The 27,428-nt window shown below is 45.4% G+C and overlaps 1 protein-coding gene across 8 annotated transcripts in view; it reads left to right on the forward strand.

The window, feature by feature from the left end:
- The window catches only part of LOC115158749 (rho GTPase-activating protein 44), a 71,394-nt gene that overhangs the window by 24,425 nt on the left and 19,541 nt on the right, over nucleotides 1-27,428 (forward strand). For all 8 annotated transcript variants that reach the window (XM_029708042.1, XM_029708050.1, XM_029708058.1 and 5 more), the window contains exon 2: nucleotides 26,546-26,585. In XM_029708042.1, coding sequence (XP_029563902.1) covers nucleotides 26,546-26,585 — 40 coding nt within the window. The remainder of the gene's footprint in view (nucleotides 1-26,545; nucleotides 26,586-27,428) is intronic.

A 27,428-nucleotide genomic window follows, 5' to 3' on the forward strand; every position in this document is an offset into this window, starting at 1 on the left:
TTCTCTTAACTTTTTACATTCTTCGAGGGGGGGAAAAAGTACTATATAGAACCTAAAAGGGTTCTTCGGCTGTCCCCATAGGAGAACCCTTTGGGGACCCTTTTGTTTCCAAGTAGAACCGGTTTGGTTTCCATGTAGAACCCTTTCCACACTGGGTTCTACATGGAACCCAAAATGGTTCTACCAGGAACCAAAAATGGATTTACCTGGAAACGAGAAGGGTTTTCCTATGGGGACAGCCAAATAACCACTTTGGAACCCTTTTTTTCCAAGAGTGTATCGTCACAAAATGCTATGTTATTGTTGGTTATCATTTCTCAGTAGCTTCCTGACTAATTTTCAGTTGAGAATCAGGCAACATATGTTCCTTAGCAGGTGCTCCTCCACAATGCATGTGGTGAACCAGACTTACTAAGGCGTGTTACCCTTCAACGGCTTCACCTTCGGACTGTAAACACCCCTGTGACCACAATCCTCACTATCAGTGCTATATTTTTGCTGAATTGCAAAGCCATGTCCTAGCCATGTGAGCTATCCTGTATTCCCAGCACATCTCTCCCGGTCTCTCTCATGTCATTCCAGAGCTGTAGAGAATGTGTGTGTTTGAAGACCAATGAGAGGATAGGGATTCGCTGGGCTTCGCTCAAGGGCCCGAGGGCTGCCTTTCAGCCCAAGCATCTGGTGCCCAGTCGGAGAGCCTTAGTATGCGCATGAAGTCACCGCTGACATTTTGAGAAGGAAAAAAAACACACATCCAGAACAGTAGAGGAGATGAGGTACATTACCGTTAGTAGAATACATTTGGCCTGAAGCCGAGATCGACAAAATTACTCACGGCTCTACCCAAGCCTCCTACTGGCTCGTTGTGTATGTCACTGAATGATATCCCAAGGTGTAATCGGGGGAAGATCAATCCCGACATTAAGCTATTGTTGTTCCTTCGATGAGCTGGCTGACATTTCCAGATTGTAAATGGTATATTATAGTGCTCTGGGAGAGGGAATGACAAGGAACAACATCTATTAAGTCACATAGGCTGTGTTTAGACAGGCAGCCTAATTCCGATGTTTTTTTCCCACTAATTGGTCTTCTAATTCTAACCCTAGTTGTAATCCTCAACATAACCTCTAAGCTTAAAACAGCCTTTGTCCTCATGGGGATGTGGGAAATGTCCCCACGAGGGAGAATTTTCCTTTGTTTTACTCTCCTTGTGGGGACTTCTGGGGATCTTAGATCTTTTCACATCAGAGCTGATCTGAAAAAAAAGACCAATTAGTGAGAAAAACATTTCTGAATTGGGCTGGCTGTCTAACCACAGCCTAGAGGGTCATTGTAAAAGACTCCTGCTGTAACGGGTGTCGTAATGATTGGACCAAGGTGCAGCGGGAACGTGTATACTCATCTTCTTTAATTGGTTAAAAGAAGAAAAAAACAAACGACACTAACAGTCCTGTCAGGTGCTGTGCTCAGACACTAAACAAGGAGACAACTACCCACAAATCCCATGACAAAAACACCCCTCTTAAATAAGACCTTCAATTAGAAGCAATGAAGAGCAGCTGCTTCCAATTGAAGGTCAACCCCATCAACTAAAACTAGAAATAGAAAGACTAGACTAGAACATAGAAATATACAAACATAGAACATGAACCAAAACCCCGGAACACTCTAAACAAACACCCCTCTACATAAACACATAGCCCAACAAACCCCGAACCACATAAAAACACCCCCTGCCACGTCCTGACCAAACGACAATAACAAATAACCCCTTTACTGGTCAGAACGTGACACCTGCACACACGATTACCTAAACATGTTTATTGTTGATATTTCGGGTACGTTTGCGACCTTTCTCAAGATAAGATACGTGAGTAATCTTTTACAAAACAATTACATGATGAGATAACCGGGAATTCAGTGTGATCTGTGATCTGATCCGATAAAGACACAGCATACGTCCGAAATGGCATCCTATTCCCTATAAAGTGCACTACGTTTGACTAGAACCCTATGGAACTATATTTAGGGAATAGGGTGCCATTCCAGACGCAACCACAACAATAGTCACTGCTTTCCTATGCTATTGAGAAGGCAGAAAGGAATCATGATTACTAGTGACATGATGACTATTTCAGCGTGATAGGATGGAATGTGGGTCGGAATGAGGGAGAGGCCTCGCAGGCAGCCAGAGCAGAGCAGCAAAGACTACTGTTTTTTAATGGTTCTGCTGTGCTTTAATTCGAACTTTGTGTGTCTGCGAGGCTCGCGATATAACGGGTACAAATAAACCCAGAGGACCTTCTCTCTCTTTGTCTGCAGTCTTGGAGCTGTGCAGCAGCAAGGAGGAATTTGTGGGTTGTGGGTTGCTGACTGAAAAATGTGTCTGTGTTTGTGGATAGGGAGAAAGTGTGTGTGTGTGTGTGTGTGTGTACGTGAGTGTTCTTTTTACATAATGGCACATTTCACGACACTTGTGATTTGTATGTGTCAGTCTACTGCTCAAGTATATTCATCATGAGGCAGTGTGTTTTCTCAGTGTGAGTCATGGAGGTATGTGTTGTATATAGATGTGGGATTATGGGACAGCAGCGCTGGGGTGGCGTGTTATACAAACACCTGTATCAGGGGAGTAGCAGCGATGCTGGTCCCTGCAGACTGTGATATGAGAGAAACAGTCCACCAGCAGGTAGTCTAGCTGTTAAGAGCGTTGGGTCAGTAGCCCGAAAGTTCGCTGGTTTGAATCTTCGAGTCGACTAGGTGAAAAAGCTGTCGTTGTGCCCTTGAGCAAGGCACGTAACCCTAAATTCTCCTATAAGTCGCTCTGGATAAGAGCATCTGCTATATGAATACAGTGTAACGTAAACTGATATGTGAGTAAAGCTACACAAACAATGTTATAGGGCTGCACAACAACAACAAATCTAATTTGTAAGTCTTTTTCACTGCACAAGGGATAGCTTACACATGTGTTTTGGCTCAGCAGCCTTCTTTAGAGTGTAGGTAGAAAGCTGAACACACATATTTTTCAAGTCTTAAATTATCCGGTTTTGTGTCTTATCTGTGTTAGTGGTCATTGTCTTGTCTGTCATTTACTACAGCGGCCATGTTATCTCTGTGTCGGCAATGTTATCATAGGATGTTAGACCGCATTCCCTTCCTAACAATGTTGTCTGGCTGTTTTGCCTGGCTGTTTTTCCAGGCTGTTTCTCTGGAGGCCTTTAAACAGAGGGCTTCATTCTCAGTTGTCACGATGTTGTCCCTTTTGTGCCTGTTGAAAGTGCCTTGGTAACAGAAACACCTATAGTAAAGAGTACAATAAGTTGTTGCTACTTTCTTGCCACCATGACGACGCTGGTTGGTTCTATGTGTGTTAATTGGTCTAAGTTATGTTGTATAGAACATCTATCATCAGAGACCCATAGACCCATAGTAAACACATCCTCTGTCTCACGCCAACCAGTGCTTTTTCTATTACTGTTTTACAATCAGAGTGCACATTCCTCGGAACCTCGCAGCCCCTGCCGGCTGTGTTGTCCCTCCTTGAGGTATTCCCCCCACCTCAATGAGGATCCAAGCTGTCTGATAGGAAGACCGTAGCCAGGCATAGACTACAGACACACACACACACACATACACCCTCACACACACACACACACACATACACACACACACACACACACACACACACACACACACACACACAAACACACACATTTTGTTTCCATTCAAAATTCAAAATCCTATTTTCCCTAACCCCTAACCCTAAAACTAACCCCTACCTTAACCCTACTGCTAACATTGACCTGTAACCCAAACCCTAAACCACAAACCCTGAACCTAAACCTAAACCTAACTCCTAAACCTAACCACTAAACCCTTACCCTAATTGTAATCCTAACCCTAAACCTAACCCTTAAGTTTAAAATAGCCTTTGTCCTCATGGGGACGTGGTACATTTTCCTTGTTTTACTATCCCTGTGGGGACTTTTGGGAATCTTTTCACATCAGATCTTTTTCAGAGCTGATCTGAAGAAAAAAAACAATTAGTGAGAGAAAAACATTCTGATTCCCCCCCACCCACGCACACACACACGCACGCACGCACGCGCACACACACACACACACACCCACGCACACACACACATACACACACACACGCGCACGCACGCACGCACGCACACACACACACACACACACACACACACAAACACACACACAAACTTGCTGAGTAAGGATAGATAAACTCCCAAGATAGCCAGCTGTACACCATTATCCATCTGATCCCACATTCGGAACATGATGTGTACAGCCCTCCTAGCTATCTGTTAATGCAAGTTGTGTGTGTGTGTGTGTGTGTGTGTCCAGCATATTTTTGTCTGGTAGGCCTACTGTAGCTTCCTTTGCCAGAGCTCACTTGTGTTTACACCGTGCTAATCACAGTACATTATAATGAGGGCTTGTATATGTGCATGTGCGTGTGCGTGTGTGTCTTTGCGTATGTGTTTGTGTGCAATTCTGTGCATTCTTTGTCTTTAAGTGTGCATGCTTGAATGTGTCTGTGTGTGTTTGAGTTTGTTTGCGCGTGCCTGTTTGTGTGTGTGTGTGGGAGAATCAGACAGCTTTTTTAAAAAGCTATATGGATTACAGTGGGGTTGTATCCTTCAATCTGTGGATGAAAACAAAGCCCTCCTGTGGAGGAGTGATATTGATGGAGGGAGTAATCCTCTGTTTAGAGTGGTTGGTTACAGCTTCCTTCTCATCCACCTCCCTGTATAGTCTTGTATCATTCAGAGGAGGACCTGGTTTCCCTTTACCTAGGCTTTACTTAGCAACCCTGTGTTTATAACCGCGGATATCGACTCTGCTAATGGAGCTTTCTTGGATCTGTTGATAGTGTGCAGGTCTCCCGTCCAGAACCTTGTCGGTTCTATTTACACCCTCGGCCAAGCTCACTCTCCCTACCTGTTTCACAATACTATTGATTAGATAATCATCTTTTAAGCAGTATAATGTTCACATGTTTGATTGTCATTCACTAGCAGTGAATTCACTATTTCTCCAGGAATGGGAGCTGTAAGTGTTGTTTGTTTGAGTAACAGTCTGGGGATCAGGACAGACTCTCCAGCCTCCAGCCTCCTTCCTGTGGTGTGACTCTATGATTTATAGACCACTGGAGGAGACTTGTGCATGTACATGTGTTTCAGAACTGGAAACTGTGTCTTTCTGTTACCACGGTGACAATCATAACTCTTAGGGATGTGTATCTTTCCCTTTCAAGACTATTCGATATGTATCTAGATGCATGGGCTCCGATACGATGCAGGAACAATACTTTTTAGTTTGAAACGATTCGGTGCGACTCGGTTTGATTAGAGGAACGGATCGATGCGATTCGGTTCGATGCAATTCGGTTCGATGCGATACGATTCGATGCGATTCGGTTCGATTCGGTTCGATGCGATACGATTCGATGCGATTCGGTTCGATTCGGTTCGAAGCGATACGATTCGATGAACTAGCATTTGTTACATAAGCACATTCAATTTCCATTCTCAATTCAAATCTGCTGGGCCTGTCAGAGCTGACTTCTGTGTGTGTTTGTGTGTGTGTGTGTGTGTGTGTGGTGTGTGTGTGTGTGTGTGTGTGTGTGTGTGTGTGTGTGTGTGTGTGTGTGTGTGTGTGTGTGTGTGGGTGTTTGTGTGTGTGTGAAATATGTATATGTCTATGGTGTATGTAGGCACCCCCCCACACATTTGATCTGAAATCACCAACACCCACTAATTAACTTGTCATTTTAGCAGATTAAGTGTTTGAGCTAGTAATGTATCAATATTTATCTCTTAAAACTATGAATATATAAATAGCCCAACTTTGTCTCATAATTGAATGGGCTTCTCTTCTTCTCCTACTTGGACCATGCAGTGCAGGTAGTAAAAGTGATTGCTGACCTCATTATAAAACTATTAACTTAATCATGTATGTCTCAAAATTACCACATACAGTTTAAGTGGGAAGTTTACATACACCTTAGCCAAATACATTTAAACTCAGTTTTTCACAATTCCTGACATTTAATCCTAGTAAAAATTCCCTGTCTTAGGTCAGTTAGGATCACCACTTTATTTTAAGAATGTGAAATGTCAGAATAATAGTAGAGAGAATTATTTATTTCAGCTTTTATTTCTTTCATCACATTCCCAGTGGGTCAGAAGTTTACATGCACTCAATTAGTATTTGGTGGCATTGCCTTTAAATTGTTTAACTTGGGTCAAACGTTTCGGGTAGCCTTCCACAAGCTTCCCACAATAATTTGGGTGAATTTTGGCCTATTCCTCCTGACAGAGCTGGTGTAACTGAGTCAGGTTTGTAAACCTCCTTACTCGCACATGCTTTTTCAGTTCTGCCCACAAATCTATAGGATTGAGTTCAGGGCTTTGTGATGGCCACTCCAATACCTTGACTTTGAGGTCTTGAGATGTTGCTTGAATATATCCACATAATTTTCCTCCCCATGATGCCATCTATTTTGTGAAGTACACCAGTCCCTCCTGCAGCAAAGCACACCCACAACATGATGCTGGGACGGTTGGGATGGTGTTCTTCGGCTTGCAAGCCTCCCCCTTTTTCCTCCAAACATAACGATGGTCATTATGGCCAAACAGTTCTATTTTTGTTTCATCAGACCAGAGGACATTTCTCCAAAAAGTACAATCTTTGTCCCCATGTGCAGTTGCAGACCGTAGTCTGGCTTTTTTTATGCCGGTTTTGGAGCAGTGGCTTCTTCCTTGCTGAGCGGCCTTTCAGGTTATGTTGATATAGGACTTGTTTTACTGTGGATATAGATACTTTTGTACCTGTTTCCTCCAGCATCTTTCGCACTTTTCGCACCAAAGTACGTTCATCTCTAGGAGACAGAACGCGTCTCCTTCCTGAGCGGTGTGATGGCTGTGTGGTCCCATGGTGTTTATACTTGCGTACTATTGTTTGTACAGATGAACGTGGTACCTTCAGGAGTTTGGAAATTGCTCCCAAGGATGAACCAGACTGTAAAGGTCTACAATTTGATTTCTTTAGATTTTCCCATGATGTCAAGCAAAAAGGTACTGAGTTTGAAGGTAGGCCTTGAAATACATCCGCAGGTACACCTCCAATTGACTCAAATGATGTCAATTAGCCTATCAGAAGCTTCTAAAGCCATGACATAATTCTCTGGAATTTTCCAAGCTGTTGAAAAGCACAGTCAACTTAGTGTATGTAAACTTCTGACCCACTGGCATTTTGATACAGTGATTTATAAGTTAAATAATCTGTCTGTAAACAATTGTTGGAAAAATTACTTGTGTCATGCACAAAGTAGATGTCCCAACCGACTTGCCAAAACTATAGTTTGTTAACAAGAAATGTGTGGAGTGGTTGAAAAACGATTTTTAATGACTCCAACCTAAGTGTATGTAAACTTCCAACTTCAACTGTATAGTGATTGTTTCAAGCAAAACTACCAAAATTATTGCTGACTAACTAACTAAATGTAATGTAAGCCCTGATCAGCATGTAGCCTACCTATAGCACAGATGAGAGTTGTATCCGGCGGTAACTTACGCTACTTTATTCTGGTAAAACACATCCCTAATAACGCTTATCAAATCAAATCAAATCAAATGTATTTATATAGCCCTTCTTACATCAGCTGATATCTCAAAGTGCTGTACAGAAACCCAGCCTAAAACCCCAAACAGCAAGCAATGTAGGTGTAGAAGCACGGTGGCAAGGAAAAACTCCCTAGAAAGGCCAAAACCTAGGAAGAAACCTAGAGAGGAACCAGGCTATGAGGGGTGGCCAGTACTCTTCTGGCTGTGCCGGGTGGAGATTATAACAGAACATGGCCAAGATGTTCAAATGTTCATAAATGACCAGCATGGTCAAATAATAATAATCACAGTAGTTGTCGAGGGTGCAACAAGTCAGCACCTCAAGAGTAAATGTCAGTTGGCTTTTCATAGCCGATCATTGAGAGTATCTCTATCGCTCCTGCTGTCTCTAGAGAGTTGAAAACAGCAGGTCTGGGACAGGTAGCACGTCCGGTGAACAGGTCAGGGTTCCATAGCCGCAGGCAGAACTGTTGAAACTGGAGTAGCAGCACGGCCAGGTGGACTGGGGACAGCAAGGAGTCATCATGTCAGGTAGTCCTGAGGCATGGTCCTAGGGCTCAGGTCCTCCGAGAGAGAGAAAGAAAGAGAGAATTAGAGAGAGCATACTTAAATTCACACAGGACACCGGATTAGACAGGAGAAATACTCCAGATATAACAGACTGACCCCCGACACATAAACTACTGCAGCATAAATACTGGAGGCTGAGACAGGAGGGGTCAGGAGACACTGTGGCCCCATCCAATGATACCCCCAGACAGGGCCAAACAGGCAGGATATAACCCCACCCACTTTGCCAAAGCACAGCCCCCACACCACTAGAGTGATACCTTCAACCACCAACTTACCATTCTGAGACAAGGCCGAGTATAGCCCACAAAGATCTCCGCCACGGCACAACCCAAGGGGGGGCGCCAACCCAGACAGGAAGACCACGTCAGTGACTCAACCCACTCAAGTGACGCACCCCTCCTAGGGACGGCATGGAAGAACACCAATAAGCCAGTGACTCAGCCCCTGTAATAGGGTTAGAGGCAGAGAATCCCAGTGGAGAGAGGGGAACCGGTCAGGCAGAGACAGCAAGGGCGGTTCGTTGTTCCAGAGCCTTTCCGTTCACCTTCACACTCCTGGGCCAGACTACACTCAATCATAGGACCTACTGAAGAGATGAGTCTTCAGTAAAGACTTAAAGGTTGAGACCGAGTCTGCGTCTCTCACATGGGTAGGCAGACCATTCCATAAAAATGGAGCTCTATAGGAGAAAGCCCTGCCTCCAGCTGTTTGCTTAGAAATTCTAGGGACAATTAGGAGGCCTGCGTCTTGTGACCGTAGCGTACGTGTAGGTATGTACGGCAGGACCAAATCGGAAAGATAGGTAGGAGCAAGCCCATGTAATGCTTTGTAGGTTAGGATTGCTGGGATTGTATTGGGACATAATGTCTGGAAGTGGTTGGATGGGCTTTAAGAAGCTATTAAAGTGATAAAGAGGAGGGACTTGTCCTGAGTGACAGTTCTCAGTTTCGCTCTTTTTCCTTAGTGGGATAACAAGTTTATGAACTTTTAAAGCAGCATAACTTTCCCATGTTTTCTCCAACCACCATATACCATTTTGAATATACTATTTACTTTTATAAAATGCAAAAATAAGCAAATCGCTTACATTTGACTTAAGCCTCAATACCGAAATCTAGACATATTTTCTCTCCCAGGCAATGTAAGGTATCCCATGTATGAGGAGTTAGGCTAGGTTAGGTTTTCTTGGGAGACAGTGACTAGCATGGTCTTAGTTCAGTGCTGGTCTATAGCCTATGGATCCTAACTCCTCCCTAACCACAGAGCCTGGTAGTGTGGGAACTACCTGCAGCTATAGTACCAACCTGTCTGACCTGAGCTGCAGGTGGGTGAGTGACAGCCAACAGCCTGGCAGATTACAGAAGCTTGCTGGAGCAGAGCGCCTTGCAAATGCGTCACTGCTAATCTGTCAGTAGTATGTCATACAAATCAGACGACAAATCAAACCCAATCAAATTGTATTGGCCACATACACATATTTAGCAGATGTTATTGCGGGTGTAGCGAAATGCTTTTGTTCCTAGCTCCAACAGTGCAGTAATATCTAACAATACATAACAATACACACATCTAAAAGTAAAAGTGAAATAATGGAATTAAGAAATATATAAATATTAGGACGATACCTACGCAATGTAAAGGAACTCTGTGAGTGACGTCAGTAAGATGTGACCGGTGACGTCAGTGTACTGTGACCGGTGTCCCGCACCTCCAGCGGCCTGCAACAGATTTCTCGGTCCCTCGTTATCATTCTCAGGAGAACATCAAATAAGAAGCCTCCCTTAGAAACAGCACAAGTTGGGAAATCTTCCTTAATTTCAAGCTTGTCCGCATAATTGTTTGCTCTAACCTATCCACTTTCAGAACTATGTACACTGTACCGAATGGAGATTTGAAGATGCGTTTGTTTCCGTATTCTCGGTCTACACCGCAGGAAACTCTTGGAACGTGGAAAGGGTTTTTAGGGTGCTCATCTCCTCTCACGTTTCTCCTCTCTGTACCCGGGACAGCTGTTAGTCATTCACTTTACTCAGTCTCCAATTGTTCAGTATGAGAACTTGGCAGTGTCTGAGCTACGACCGGTCCAAATAACTGTCCCCACACCGGGTGCCAGAGCTCTCTCCGTCAACACAACACTACACTACACAACACAACACTACACTACACAACACAACACTACACTACACTACACTACACTACACTACACTACACTACACAACACTACACTACACTACACAACACTACACAACACAACACCAGGGGTAAAGTTGAAGAAACAGGGGAGTATAGAGCGAGAGAAAGAGGGAGAGACATAAATAGGGGTGAGAGAGAGACAGAAAAGGCTAAGGAAGGGAGAGAAAAGAGAGGGAATGTGAGATAAATGGATCGGGAGAGAAAAACAGAGTGACATGTTGTAGGATAGAGGGGAGGAGAGTGAGAGAGGAACAGAGAGTAAAGAGCATAGGTCTGTTTGCCAAATATGTGACTCTCCAGAACACCACTGTTGGCTCTGGCTCAGGCCTGATTCGGGAGTGAGAATTGAGTAGTAAAATAATCTGTCCAAACTGGCCGATAAAACCATTGGTGTTGTTGGATGCTAAACAGTCTGAGGACCAGATGTTTACTACTCTGGGAAAGCATTCCCAGGTTAGTGAACACATTGACATACTGTAGTTAATAGCCCAACGTGTTGCCTGCTCACAGGATTTTTCTACCAGTATTTCGGTATTTTCTTCAAAGGATTCTTTAAAATACTATTTTGTAGCAGTATAATTAGCTCATTTTACTCCAAATCCTGTCCTCACAAATAAAACTGTACTGATAATACTAGCCTAGTGGTTAGAGCAACCGAGAGCTGACAAGGTAAAAATATGTCGTTCTGCCCCTGAGCAAGGCAGTTAACCGAAAGTTCCCTGGGCGCCAAAGAAGTGGATGTCGATTAAGGCAGCCCCCCACACCTCCCTTATTCAGAGGGGTTGGGTTAAATGTGGAAGACACATTTCAGTTGAATGCGTTCAGTTGTACAACTGACCAGGTATCCCCCTTTCCCTTTACTAAAAATACTTTCTCAGTCTGTGGTAGCTGCCTTCCTAGCTAATCCAATGCCAGTGGTGTCAAGTACAAGACAATCAGTGTTGTTTTGACGCTGTGTGAAGACAGCGACATAAAGGCCCACCGTATCAGATGTCTGAGGATGGCCTGAGGCAACTCTTGTGTAAGTAGGAGTCAGCTGTGTCTGGGTTCAGCAGGGTCGTGTGAAACAGTGCAGAAGTGGTAAGTACAGGGGCAGACAGAAGGCAGCAAGCCTATGTTGCATGGGTGCAGTGTGTGTGTGTGTGTGTACGCTACTGGGGGCCTCTGCTATGTTTTATCCCTGTTGAAATATTGATGCTACAAGAGCGTGAAGCATGAATGTTTCAGCGACGCTGGTCTTGGAGCAGCGTAGCACAGCTACTTCCTGAACCCTTTGTTGCCCATGTCTCCTCATGGTTCTGGTGTTGCTAATGTTTGGACCATAATAGTGACTTACTGTAGGTAAACAACTTTCATTGTTTTGAGTAGAAACATGGATTTTCGTGCTTTTTGTATAATGGCAACCCCGTGGAGAGTGGAGAAAGTTAGTAGCCTTTTCAGATTACTCACCTTTCCGTTAACACAAGAGGTTTTACTTTTGGCTTTGCTATGAGTGCCGCTTGTGTTTCTCAAGGTTTTGTAACACGTTTGGCGTCTCTCGTCTTGAGTCCCTCAGACTGAGTTATCTGTTTACTATGCAGCATGTGCATTTGGCTGTGATGTCATTCCCACACCGGACCATGTGTTGTCCAGCATGGGGAGGTATTAGTGTGATACCTGTTGGTATGAACCACTGATCAGAATGGGCTTCTGGTTTACAATGCTTATGGAGCAAGCTTGGGGGCACCAAGGATTTTCAGAGTCGCTCAGTTTATGTAGAGGTTTATTTATCCAATCATATAAAGAATACCAAGGACACAAGGACATGCTCTGAGATTTGCACTAACGCACTTCATGTAAGTCTTCACCAACATGCGGAGACACACACACACACACACACACACACACACACACACACACACACACACACACACACACACACACACACACACACACACATACATACATACATACATACATACATACATACATACATACATACATACATACATAAACTCAGCAAGAAAAGAAACGTCCTCTCACTGTCAACTGCGTTTATTTTCAGCAAACTTAACATGTGTAAATATTTGTATGAACATAACAAGATTCAACAACTGAGACATAAACTGAACAAGTTCCACAGACATGTGACTAACAGAAATTGAATAATGTGTCCCTGAACAAAGGGGGGGGGTCAAAATCAAAAGTAACAGTCGGTATCTAGTGTGGCCACCAGCTGCATTCAGTACTGCAGTGCATCTCCTCCTCGTGGACTGCACCAGATTTGCCCGTTCTTGCTGTGAGATGTTACCCCAGTCTTCCACCAAGGCACCTGCAAGTTCCCGGACATTTCTGGGGGGAATGGCCCTCACCCTCACCCTCCGATCCAACAGGTCCCAGACGTGCTCAATGGGTTTGAGATCCGGGCTCTTCGCTGGCCATGGCAGAACACTGACATTCCTGTCTTGCAGGAAATCATGCACAGAACGAGCAGTATGGCTGGTGGCATTGTCATGCTGGAGATTCATGTCAGGATGAGCCTGCAGGAAGGGTACCACATGAGGGAGGAGGATGTCTTCCCTGTAACGCACTGCGTTGAGATTGCCTGCAATGACAACACGCTCAGTCCGATGATGCTGTGACACACCGTCCCAGACCATAACGGACCATCCACCTCCAAATCGATCCCGCTCCAGAGTACAGGCCTCGGTGTAACTCTCATTCCTTTGACGATAAACACGAATCCGACCATCACCCCTGGTGAGACAAAACCGCGACTCGTCAGTGAAGAGCACTTTTTGCCAGTCCTGTCTGGTCCAGCGACGGTGGGTTTGTGCCCGTAGGCGACGTTGTTGTCGGTGATGTCTGGTGAGGACCTGCCTTACAACAGGCCTACAAGCCCTCAGTCCAACCTCTCTCAGCCTATTGCGGACAGTCTGAGCACTGATGGAGAGATTGTGTGTTCCTGGTGCAACTCGGGCAGTTGTTGTTGCCATCCTGTACCTGTCCCGCAGGTGTGATGTTCGGATGTACCAATCCTGTGCAGGTGTTGTTACACTTGGTAAGCCACAGCGAAGACGGTCAGCTGTCCGTCCTGTCTCCCTGTAGCGCTGTCTTAGGCATCTCACAGTACGGGCATTGCAATTTATTTCCCTGGCCACATCTGCAGTCCTCATGCCTCGTTGCAGCATGCCTAAGGCACGCTCACGCAGATGAGCAGGGACCCTGGGCATCTTTCTTTTGGTGTTTTTCAGAGTCAGTAGAAAGGCCTCTTTAGTGTCCTAAGTTTTCATAACTGTGACCTTAATTGCCTACCGTCTGTAAGCTGTTAGTATCTTAACGACCGTTCCACAGGTGCATGTTCATTAATTGTTTATGGTTCATTGAACAAGCATGGGAAACAGTGTTTAAACCCTTTACAATGAAGATCTATGAAGTTATTTGGATTTTTACAAATTATCTTTGAAAGACAGGGTTCTGAAAAAGGGGCATTTCTTTTTATTGCTTAGTTTACATACATTTATCCCGATTTTAGCACACAAAAACACCCTGTACGGGTTTGAAGATTCAATGAAGATTTTTGTGTTCCTCCCTCTCACACACACACATATTGCACCACATGACCTTGAAAGCACTGAAGAGGTGTTTGTTCTGTATCCATGTGTGTATGTGTGTGACAGATCTCAAAGCTTGATCTTCAACTAGCTCTCTCACCACCGTGCTCCCCCATTAGTGAAATCACTCCTGTTTACTCTAAAGCTGCATGCATCATCAGACGACATTGCCACTTTCCCCGACCCCGCTGTGGAACGGTTGTTACCATGGCAACCCATTCCCCACATCAAGGGTTGCCATGTCTTCGTTTTTCCCGCGAAATTGGGCTACTTTGAAAACTATATCACATGTGAAAATGTATTGGTCACGGGTTGTGGGTTTTTGGACTACTTCTAAATTGCACTGAGGCCGCCATGGCATGAAAAGTGATGTGATAACAATCAAAGCAAATCAAATTGTCTTGGTCACATACACGTGTTTAGCAGATGTTATTGCGGATGTAGCGAAATGCTTGTGTTTCTAGTTCCGACAAGTAATATATAACAATTTCACAACATATACCCAATACACACAAATCTAAGTAAAGGAAAATATATGGACGAGCAATGTCAGAGCGGCATAGACTAATATACAATAGAATAGTATAGAATACAGTATATACATATGAGATGAGTAATGCATAGACTAAGATACAGTAGAATAGGATAGAATACAGTATATACATACGAGATGAGTAATGCGTAGACTAAGATACAGTAGAATAGGATAGAATACAGTATATACATATGAGATGAGTAATGCATAGACTAAGATACAGTAGAATAGAATAGAATACAGTATATACATATGAGATGAGTTATGCAAGATATGTAATCATTATTAAAGTGACTAGTGTTCCATTTATTAAAGTGGCCAGTGATTTCAAGTCTATGTATATAGTGGTTGTTCTCCTTGATGATCTTTTTGGCCTTCCTGTGACATCGGGTGCTCTAGGTGTCCTGGAGGGCAGGTAGTTTGCCCCCGGTGATGCGTTGGGCAGACCACACCACCCTCTGGAGAGCCCTGCAGTTGCGGGCGGTGCAGTTGCCGTACCAGACGGTTATACAGCCCGACAGGATGCTCTCAATTGTGCATCTGTAAAAGTTTTCACAATTGAGCAGCACTAGCTAGCTAATATAGAGACACCCATTGGATACATTTGGCAATTCCTGTCTTGCTGCACCCCCCAAAAATGTGGCTAGTTTTAAGGCCTTGTTGGGTGGATTTTGAGTGGTCACTGGCCTGGATATTTTATCTAGACCTTGCAACCCTGCCCACATCCCACCTCCGATGCTGCAGAGTGAAGTATGCTGTGTAATCTAAATTCACTTGGAAGAATTCTCTTGGTGCACTCTTGTGTCCTTGAACCAATGGCCCTCCTCAATAGACTGTACTTAAATGTAAGGAACAGAGTTACAAGGGGAAACAGAAATCTACTAGCTTGGGTACCAGTTTAGCTAACATTCCATGTTAGCTAAACAGACTGGTACCCAGGCTAGAAATCTCCAGCACGGTAACATTTACAGTTGTATTTACCAGTGTGTGAGGCATGAACAAATGTACGACTGTCTGTCTCTAATAACACTCCTTAGTCATTTCCTGGTGTTTGTTCAAGCCACAGGGAGCATGCATGACATGATTACTGCTTTATTGATTGGTGTGCTGTGTGCCTGTATCGCGCAGGTGGGGGAAAACCCAGTGTGTAATTGAATGGTGTGATGAAGAGCCTTTTTATTTGTTCCAACGTGACTCTTCTCAAACAGGGCTGTTATTGGTTAAGTCGTGCCACGATGTCATGAAACATGTGGTTTGTGACATCAGACCATGCAATGCCTCCATGAATCCAGAGAAAAAAAAGGTTGTTTTTGGAGAGTGCCAATAATATCCTACTATTTCGATTTTTCGTTTTCGTTTGAGGATCACTGCGTACATTTGTCCAGTAAATTGTTGGAAACTGTCTCTAAATTTTATATTGTGATGTGGCAGCCTGAGTTGTCAATTTTTTCAACTGTTCACCTTTCGACCAACCAGGTTATTAATGTGAAAGAGTGTCTGGTTAAATCTCAGTCGCTCTCCTAACCCTGCTCTGTCCATTAGCCATTGGGTTAGAGGAGCGCCTGGCTAAACAGGGACCACATAGGGAAATGGAATTATGGGAGCTTGAGCCCTACCTCCCATTCCATACCTACTGTGCCTACCGTATCCTACACACACACACGGTACCGTAAATCCCAGCATAGTGCTTATCTGCTTATAGAGTTTGTAGCAATACAGACAACCAGGCTTGACCCCCCCCCCCCCCCCCACACATACCGCACTGCCGTAGCGCTGCCGGCGTTTAACAGCGTTAATAAGGGATTTAGCACCCATTCATAGCTGACAGGTCCCTAATAATGCTCAGGAAAGCGATGCTTTAACTAGTGATTTTGATGGGATCCCGACATCACGCTAGCAAGTTTTAGTTAGTTAACTTAGAGATGCTATTTAGCTTTTAGCATCCTGGCATAGGGATGCACTGCACAAACGGCTAACTTACAGCATCATTAGGATCATTAGTCTTTAGCCACAGTAGCCAATGATAGGACAGTCCTTGGTCCAGTGAGAGGTATATGTCTGGATGGAGGGGCTGATTGAGTTGAAGTACAAGGCAGATTAATGAATCCTCGGTGAGAGTAAACATGTGTTTGTGTGTGTGTGTGTGTGTGTGTGTTTGTTGCTAATGTAACATACGTTTAATGTTGCTGGGGACTGGGGGGAAGAAGTTGAGGAGCTTGTCCATGAGTATTCAACCAGGCTTGAAATGATTGACATGTCCCCTCAGCCTATGGTTATGAAGCAAGAGGCTGTGAGAGAGGTGGCCCTAGCAAAGATTCAACATCTGCTTGCAAATGTGCATATCCCACAGAAGGTTCTGGGGGAGATGAATAACAAAACTGTGCAGGTGGTGAGAAAGTGGCTATGCTTCAACACGCCGCACCACACGTGACGTTGTCTTCCTGAGCCAAAGAGAGGGGGGTTTGGGTGTCCCGAATGTTGTGTGCATTTACACTGCTCCCAGACTGACTCACCTGTTGAACATGCTCAACAGTGATGATGTGACAGTTAAGGAGTTAGCCAGAGGCTCCCTCATTCTGGACCTACGGAGGAGGAAGGTCCCACTGGCCACGGACACTGAGGACAACTTCCTGGGCCAGGAAGGCCAATGGAAAATTGGGGCGTGCTGCGGGCTTTGGAGTCTGGTCAGACTGGCCGGACCTCAACGGCCTGTGCAACTGCACTGAAGTGGAGCTCAAATGGACACGGACTAATATGCAAATTGAGCCAGTGACTGCCTCTGATGTAGTGGCAGACCCCTATGTTGTTCTGGAGGCTTCTGTCATCCATGTTGGAACATCTCATCCTTCATCGAGGACAACACTCCTTGGTATCAGACGGATGCAGCTGAAAACTGAGTCTGCAGGGGAAACTCATTGCTCTGGACTGTGCTGACCAGTCTGTCTCCCATTCCATGTACCAGAATTCTGCCATTGGTGAGGTTCTACCTAGCACTCTGGTAGCCTGCAAACCACGACCCATTTTCTATTCTACATGGGTCAAATGTAATGGAGTCTGTTGCCCATGTTGTGAATGGTTGCTGTCCATACAAGGATGTGTACATTGCTAGACATGACCGCCTTGTCAACCTGAAAGCCAGCGAGTTGAGACAGGTCGTCTCACCAACAGCACACGTCCATAAACATTCTTGTGTAAGAGGAAGTTGATGTTAATGATGATGTGTTTTCCTATGTGCCAAATACGCCAGATGTTGTTGTTTTGGGGGCAGGCCAGGGGGAGGTGCTCATTTTGGAAGTGGGCTGCTCATTGGACGGCTACATGGAGCAGAGCTTTGCCGACAAGCTTCTTAAATACCAGCCCCTCGTGGCACGATTGGACAGCCTGGGGTGGAGGTGCAGGCTGGTAGTGCTGATATTTGGCGGTCTCGGCCACGTACACAGGCTTGCTGTGCCTGGCCTCCAGATTGCGGGCCTGACAAAAACTAGGGCAAAGCAGTTGTGTAGGTACTGCTCTGTTTCAGCTGTCATGGGCAGCCTAACTGTTTGGAGAAGGAGCTGCTTTATGTACCCTTGAGTGCCATGAATACAGGGACCTTTGAAATGTTTGGATCCGTTTTTAATGTAAATTTGAGCGGTGGATTCAAATAAAGTATTTGAAGTGTGTGTGTGTGTGTGTGTGTGTGTGTGTGTGTGTGTGTGTGTGTGAAGGGCCGTTTAAATTGGCTGGTCCACAGCCTAGACGAGGAATGGAGGAGGGACAGGGACCCTGCCAGGAGTTGGTTAGGGTGCTCCTCTCTCTCTCTCTCTCTCTCTCTCTCTCTCTCTCTCTCTTTCTCTGTCTCTCTCTCTCTCTCTCTCTGTCTCTCTCTCTCTCTGTCTCTCTCTCTCTCTCTCTCTCTCTCTCTCTCTCTCTCTGTCTCTGTCTCTCTCTCTTTCTCTGTCTCTCTCTCTCTCTCTCTCTCTCTCTCTGTCTCTCTCTCTTTCTCTGTCTCTCTCTCTCTCTGTCTCTCTCTCTCTCTCTGTCTCTCTCTCTCTGTCTCTCTCTCTCTCTCTCTCTTCCATAGGGAATTCCAGCAGTGACATCAGAAACTGCTGCAGTGTTCAGTGTTTGCTGCTAGTCCCTGACTGCTGTAATGTACAGTATGCAGATGTAGCTGACTGACGCCCTGAGGCAGCACTGTAACTGTGCAGTATGCAGATGTAGCTGACTGACGCCCTGAGGCAGCACTGTAACTGCGCAGTATGCAGATGTAGCTGACTGATGCCCTGAGGCAGCACTGTAACTGCGCAGTATGCAGATGTAGCTGACTGACGCCCTGAGGCAGCACTGTAACTGAGCAGTATGCAGATGTAGCTGACTGACACCCTGAGGCAGCACTGTAACTGTACTGTATTCAGATGTAGCTGACTGACGCCCTGAGGCAGCACTGTAACTGTGCAGTATGCAGATGTAGCTGACTGACGCCCTGAGGCAGCACTGTAACTGCGCAGTATGCAGATGTAGCTGACTGATGCCCTGAGGCAGCACTGTAACTGCGCAGTATGCAGATGTAGCTGACTGACGCCCTGAAGCAGCACTGTAACTGTGCAGTATGCAGATGTAGCTGACTGACGCCCTGAGGCAGCACTGTAACTGTACTGTATTCAGATGTAGCTGACTGACGCCCTGAGGCAGCACTGTAACTGTGCAGTATGCAGATGTAGCTGACTGACGCCCTGAGGCAGCACTGTAACTGTGCAGTATGCAGATGTAGCTGACTGACGCCCTGAGGCAGCACTGTAACTGTGCAGTATGCAGATGTAGCTGACTGACGCCCTGAGGCAGCACTGTAACTGTGCAGAATGCAGATGTAGCTGACTGACGCCCTGAGGCAGCACTGTAACTGTGCAGTATGCAGATGTAGCTGACTGACGCCCTGAGGCAGCACTGTAACTGTGCAGTATGCAGATGTAGCTGACTGACGCCCTGAGGCAGCACTGTAACTGTGCAGTATGCAGATGTAGCTGACTGACGCCCTGAGGCAGCACTGTAACTGTGCAGTATGCAGATGTAGCTGACTGACGCCCTGAGGCAGCACTGTAACTGTGCAGTATGCAGATGTAGCTGACTGACGCCCTGAGGCAGCACTGTAACTGTGCAGTATGCAGATGTAGCTGACTGACGCCCTGAGGCAGCACTGTAACTTTGCAGTATGCAGATGTAGCTGACTGACGCCCTGAGGCAGCACTGTAACTGTGCAGTATGCAGATGTAGCTGACTGACGCCCTGAGGCAGCACTGTAACTGTGCAGTATGCAGATGTAGCTGACTGACGCCCTGAGGCAGCACTGTAACTGTGCAGTATGCAGATGTAGCTGACTGACGCCCTGAGGCAGCACTGTAACTGTACAGTATGCAGAGAAAAAGGACCAGTACATAAGCCTATATGGCCAAGTCTAGGCTGACTCTCGTTTTCTTGTTGATGAACTCTAAAGTATACAGTCCTGATATTCTTTCAAATTAAATAGTTCTATTAGCCTAAGTTACTGGCTACTTCCATATGTAATCTACCCAACCTCTTTCTCTGTCTGAAATGGTCAGAGCTGGCCCTATCTGTAGCAGAAGTGTTGGTACTGTAACACTCATTAAGGAGAAGACTGTGTGTGTGTGTGTGTGTGTGTGTGTGTGTGTGTGTGTGTGTGTGTGTGTGTGTGTGTGTGTGTGTGTGTGTGTGTGTGTGTGTGTGTGCGTGCGTGCGTGCGTGTGCTGGCTAAATATGTGCTGGGGAATTAAAAACATGTCTACAGAGAGAACTAGAGCTCAGATGATAGCACAGCAGCAGCCATGTGGGATCTGCTCCTCTGAGGAGGCGGTGTTGCATTTCTCAGCCTCTCTATCCCTCTGTGCTGTGTGAGTGTGTGCATGTACTGCAGGCTAGCTAGAGTTATGTCTATTTTCTTAACACATTTCAAGTAGTGTTTGGCCTACAGAAGGAAATGTTAGCCTTGTTTTATTTTCTCTGTGAGTCTTTGTGTGTGTGTGTGTGTTGCATGATCTGTCTGTTAGAAACATTCGATGGGAAATGGCTTCTGACTGGCCGAGAGCCTCATCAGGCATTCACTGTAACAAAAGCTTAACCTCACATCACACAGCGGATGCTGCAGAGCCTGAGAGAGAGGGATAACTCAACTCCTATTTCTCATATGCAGTCGTTTGCTTGTAGACTGAAAGTTATGCTTTCTGGTCACCACACCTTGTAATTGGATTGTCGGCATTAGAGAACCAATTTGATTTTTGTGAACTTAGGTTTACAATTTTATTTAGGAAATAAAGACAACTGGCATGGACAAAATGATTGCCACCCCTGAGCTAGTACTTGGTTGAACAGCCAAGATAACCGCAGACACACTCTTCTTGTAACAATGAGCTTGCTGCACCTTTCTACTGGCAATTTGGCCTACCTTTTAGCAGCTAACTGCTCTAATTAATCAATGTTGTAGGGGTACCCTCCACCAACTGCTGTTTTCTGATCTCGCCTTTGTTTTTGGATGTAATTCAGATCTGGCCACTCCAGAACAGTCCAGCATCTCTTCTTGAACCATTCTTGAGGGTTTTTTGATGTGTGTTTGGGATTGTTGTCCTGCTGGAAGATCAACAACCTTCAATGGAGAGCCAGTTTTTGGACATTGGGTTGAACATTGGACTTCAAAACAATATCTACTGATTTCATGATGCCTTGCACCCATTCAAGGCCCACAATACCAGAGACAGCAAATCAACCCCACAGTATTATCAAATCTCCCCATCTTTGATTGTGTTCTTTTCATTAAACTTTTCATTTGGTCATCAGAAACACAGCGATGTTCTATTTAGCCAAAGAGCTCTCATTTAGTTTCATTGGTCTATAGAAAATTTGCCCCGGGATTTAGGCTTGTTTATTTTTATTTTTAGAAGTTCAATCAGGTTTTGTTGTGTGTCCTTCAGCAGTTGGGTCTTCCTATGTTTACCAAAGACCAAATGAACCGTTTAAAGAAAAGAGCATCCCCTCCTGCAATCAAACATGGGGATGTTCGATAATGCTGTGGGGTTGCTATGCTGTCTCAGGTACTGGGGGCCTTGAATGTGTGCAAGACATCATGAAATCAGATGATTATCAAAGTGTTTTGGAGTGCAATGATCAAGCCTGTCTATGTTGAAGTTGCGGGACTTCCAGCAGGACAACAACCAAAACACACATCGAAAGAAGCCTGGAATGATTCAAGAAGAAATGCTGGACTGTTCTGGAGTGGTTAGCAAAGAGTCCAGATCTGAATCACATCCATAACCTATGGCCAGAGCTGAAAACAGCAGTTGAATTAGTGGGGCAAATTGCTAGTAGAAAGGTGCAGCAAACCCATTGATGGCAAGTACTTGCTCTGAGGTGCCAATAATTTTGTCCATGCCATTTTTCATTATTTTCTAAATAATTATTTTTAAACTTAAGTTCACAATAATGACATTTGTTCTCTAATGTTGAAAATCCGATTGCAAGGTGTGGTGACCCAAATGTTTTTTTAATTTCAACTTATTTTAGAAGAAATAGGGAACTAATTAAGAAAATTGCAAGGGTGCCAATATATTTGGCCGCAACTGTACATCCTCTATGCAGGGTGTGGTAATATGGGATGAAAGAACTTCATAGGCGTTTGCAATGATGAATACGTTATCTTCATTCCATTGATACGTATTCTTTATTTCATGTAGCCTACTGGTTCTTTGGATGAGGAGGGGGTCATGAACTCCAAGTCATATGCCTACTGTAGGGACTGGTGTGACATGTCATGGAACCATGCCTCCTGGTGGTTACTGAGGGCATAACAGTTCAAACAACCAACATTTCTTTATACGCGCAAGGCGTGTAAAATGTAAAATAGGCCATACTTGCTCTGTTGTCATTTCTAATTTGTGAGAGAGTGAGTTTGACATCTGCTGCTCCATGGCATTTCTCTAGTCTAGCTCCTCGTTCATCACGCAGCCTCTAAAAAGAGAGGACGAGAAATGGGTGTGTGTCTGTGTGTCTGGCCTCAGTCTCTGAAGGCTGTAGCAGGTGTTCTCTCGTCGTAGCTGTGATCGATCACACAGTCGAGCCAGGCAGACGGTCAGACCAGCCTCAGACCCGGCCTGGGAAATTACTTTCAGTGTGTGTGTGTGTGTGTGTATATATGTGTGTGTGTGTGTACGCACGCACGAGAGAGAGAGAGAGAGAGAGAGAGAGAGAGAGAGAGAGAGAGAGAGAGAGAGAGAGAGAGAGAGAGTTCCAATGTGCCCTGTTGCAAGAATTCACTGATTCGTAATCAGCTCATTAAACCACGCCTGTGTTTGTATGAGTGAGTCATTGCCTCACGGGAGAATTCAAACGCTGGAGTAAATCTCATTCACAGTTCTCTCCAGTCCTACTAATGGCTCAGGATTTGAATCCAAGAATAGAGGGACCCGCCACAGCCGTATACATTTGGTAACTGTTATGCCCTCAGGTTTACATCCAGGAAGAAGTACACAAATTATCGATATGATTATTTACAAATGGAGAATACTGTTAACACTGTACTGTAATGTACTTTTCACACACACACACACATTCACATGCACACGCATTTACAAACTCACCCCACCCCTACACACCTTCCCCCACTAATGCACAGCTAAATTTGCTAAGTGCTGAAGTGTCTACTGCAGTAGCCACAGCAGAAGACATGGGGAACCACACACTGCTACTCTCAGCACAGAGAGGCTGCTGAAGATGGAAAAAATAAGTCTCCACTCCAGCCACTCCTGTTATTCACCACCTAGATCAATACACTGGGCCTCGCGAGCCGAGAATAGAAACAGCCTGAGACGTAGAACCACTGCCTTAGGTGAGCAAAAAGAGCTGGATACTGACTAGGAGTCCGAGCAGTTGTCCCATCCATCAGCTCTAGATCTATGCTTGGCTTGTCTGCATTACCCTCATTATGAGCTGCAACTGCTCCGTCCACAGACATACAGGGCTCTTTCTCTCTCTGCCCGATCTCTCCTATTCGGTTCTATTCCTGTCAGGACACGGATAGAGAGAGCGAGATAGAGGAGGTGTGAGAGGGGGTGGAAGTGAGGGAATAGGTGTGAGATAGCGAAAGGACCTGACAGTTAGGTCTCATTCTTGTCCCTTCCCCCTTCCCGTCTCTCTGACGCTCTCTCTCTCTTTACCAATCTCTCGTTTCTGTCATTGCCCAAAACCAGTCGGTGTGCTCATTTTTCGTCCCCCACTCTGGGGACATGTAGAAGAGAATAAAAAGCAATGCTCAGTAAGACTATAATAAATAAGGGATAGGTCTGTTTGTTTGAGTGAGGGTGGGTGGGGTGCTTATTGGAAGTGGTCTGGGTTAGTGATAGTGCGTGTGGTTAAGAGTGAACTAGAGTGAACTGTGATTTGGTATTGTTTAGTCTTTCCCTGAATGATATCTGTAAGACCAACACTATTGTATTGATAGTAATAGCAATAATGAACTTAATTTTTAAAGCGCGTACATTACACTTAGTGCACTTCACCCTAACTGCCATGTTACTAGTGTTTACTTTCATGTTCCAGTAGGACTCTGCTGCTACACTGTTGTGGACAGGAGTAAGAAGTGGTAAAGATCCAAACTAGATGGACTCAAGTGGCTCTCATTTCCCTAGCAATGAGCTGACCTGTCCTTCTACCTGTCTGTCCCGCAGAGGAGGCTGGTGGTAGGAGCTGTAGGAGGACAGGTTTGTTGTAATGGCTGGAATGGCATAAATTAAACGTCAAATGTGTGGTCTCCATATGTTTGATGTGTTTGGTACTGTTCCATTGATGAGCCTTCCATTGATGAGCCTATCTCCTCCCACCAGCCTCCTCTGCCGTCCCGCTACCTGTCTGACCCGCTGCAGGTACTTATGTGTAGACAGAGAGGGTAATCGCAGGCAATGGAAGTGTCTTGTCCACACCTTCCCTTAAGCACAGTTTTGTTTGTTTCCTTGAGTGAGTACAAACATGTCATTTTTTTATTTGTCAAAGGTTTTTTAATAGAGGGCAAAACAGACACGGATCCCCTACCTGTATGACTGTCGTGAGAGAGAGTGGACCAAAACGCAGCGGAGTTAGTGTTCGCCATATATAATACTTGAACGGAACACTATACAATTACAAAAAAACAAGCAACTGACAGCCAAACAGTCCTGTCAGGTGAAACACAATAACAGAAACAATTACCCACAAAACCCCAACGGAAAAACATGCACTTATGTGTGACTCCCAATCAACAACAACGAACTTCAGCTGTGCCTGATTGGGAGCCACACACACACACGGCCCAAAACAAAGAAATACAAAAACATAGAAACAGAACATAGAACGCCCACCCAATGTAACACCCTGGCCTAACCAAAATAAAGAACAAAAAAACCCTCTTTATGGCCAGGGCGTTACACTACCAGATCAAACCCACCTGCAGATCAAACAGATCAAACCCCCTAGCAGATCAAACCCACCCCAACCCCCCATGTTCCAACAGAACACACACGGGTCCCCTAGCAGATCAAACCCACCCCAACGCCCCATGTTCCAACAGAACACATAAGGGTCCCCTAGCAGATCAAACCCACCCCAACGCCCCATGCTCCATCAGGACACACACGGGTCCCCTACCAGATCAAACCCCCTAGCAGATCAAACCCACCCCAACCCCCCATGTTCCAACAGAACACACACGGACCCCCTACCAGATCAAACCCACCCCAACGCCCCATGTTCCAACAGAACACACACGGGTCCCCTAGCAGATCAAACCCACCCCAACCCCCCATGTTCCATCAGGACACACACGGGTCCCCTAGCAGATCAAACCCACCCCAACCCCCCATGTTCCATCAGGACACACACGGGTCCCCTAGCAGATCAAACCCACCCCAACCCCCCATGTTCCATCAGGACACACACGGGTCCCCTAGCAGATCAAACCCACCCCAATGCCCCATGTTCCAACAGAACACACACGGGTCCCCTAGCAGATCAAACCCACCCCAACGCCCCATGCTCCATCAGGACACACACGGGTCCCCTAGCAGATCAACCCACCCCAACCCCCCATGTTCCAACAGAACACACACGGGTCCCCTAGCAGATCAAACCCACCCCAACGCCCCATGCTCCATCAGGACACACACGGGTCCCCTAGCAAATCCGCATCTTTTTGCCATGGCACCGACAAGCATAGATGAGACCAGGCAGAAAGATCCCACAATAGAGTCAGCCGAATGACTCAGCGGTTCTCCAAGGCTTCCTGCAATGCTTTGTAGAAGGGAAGATGGAGAAACAGAAAACAGAGAAGTTGCTATGATTTATGACCCACAGTAAACACTGTTTCAAAGCAGAATGGAAAGAAACCCATGTGTTCCTACTTATGTGACTCACAGATGAAGGTGATGCAGCGTTTTCCCCGTATTTTCTGGAAAATGCGGTTATGACCCTGAGTGAGTTCTTGCGTTTGTTCACCTTAGTGATGATCTAAAGCAGAATCATTCTCCATTATCCAAAAGTAACTGACAAAATGACAACATAGCTATAAAAAGTTACAGAAAACCAATGTTTGTTGTACAGTATTGAGCAATATTCTGTGACGTTGAGCGATGAGGGAGTGGGTGATATAAATTGTCAGATTTCTATTCGCTACACACCATAAGTGTCCCAAAAAGAGCTGGACCTTGTTTGGTCTATAAGGCAGCCAAGTAGTTGTTACTCACAAGAACTTTATGTTTTCTCTCTCAGCACTCTGAGAACAGTAAAGTAAACATTCCTGTTACATGGTTAGCTCGAGGCATCATTGGGGAAATGAGTCATCCGCATGAAAATGCACTCTGTGATGTAATAACGTTGATTCAGCGGTATGTGCATACATTTCCCATTCCCACGGTAACTTGTTAGATAATGCATCCCCTAATTCCCCACTCCACCCTAATCGCCATTCCTCTTCTTCTTCATTGCAGAGCTGAAAAAACGGAAGTATTAAGTGAAGACCTGCTACAGGTAGGAGTCAAAAGGAAGTTTTGTTAGTGTGTGTGTGTGTGTGTGTGTGTGTGTGTCCGCATGTTGTTTACGTAAGTATTCAGACCCTTAACTCAGTACTTTGTTGAAGCACCTTTGGCAGCGATTACAACCTTGAGTCTTCTTGGGTATGACGCTACAAGCTTGGCACACCTGTATTTGGAGAGTTTCTCCCATTCTTCTCTGCAGATCCTCTCAAGCTCTGTCAGGTTAAATGGGGAGCATCACTGCACAGCTATTTTCAGGTCTCTCCAGAGATGTTCAATCTGTTTCAAGTCCTGGCTCTGGCTGGGCCACTCAAGGACATTCAGAGACTTGTCCCGAAGCCACTCCTGCGTTGTCTTGGCTGTGTGCTTAGGGTCGTTGTCCTGTTGGAAGGTGAACCTTCGCCCCCAGGCTGAGGTCCTGAGTTTTCAAGGATCTCTCTGTACTTTACTCCGTTCATCTTTCCCTCGATCCTGACTAGTCTCCCAGTTCCTGCCACTGAAAAACATTCCCACAGCATGATGCTGCCACCACCATGCTTCACCGTAGAGATGGTGCCAGGTTTTACTCCAGACGTGACGCTTGGCATTCAGGCCAAAGAGTTCAATCTTGGTTTCATCAGACCAGATAATCTTGTTTCTTATGGTCTGAGAGTCCTTTAGGTGCCTTTTGGCAAACTCCAAGTGGGCTGTCATGTGCCTTTTACTGAGGAGCGTCTTCCGTCTGGCCACTCTACCATAAAGGCCTGATTGGTGGAATGCTGCAGAGATGGTTGTCCTTCTGGAATGTTCTCCCATCTCCACAGTAGAACACTGGATGTCTGTCAGAGTGACCATCAGG

The sequence above is a fragment of the Salmo trutta genome, chromosome 2 (genome assembly GCF_901001165.1).
Source record: "Salmo trutta chromosome 2, fSalTru1.1, whole genome shotgun sequence".
In the NCBI taxonomy this organism is placed as follows: domain Eukaryota; kingdom Metazoa; phylum Chordata; class Actinopteri; order Salmoniformes; family Salmonidae; genus Salmo; species Salmo trutta.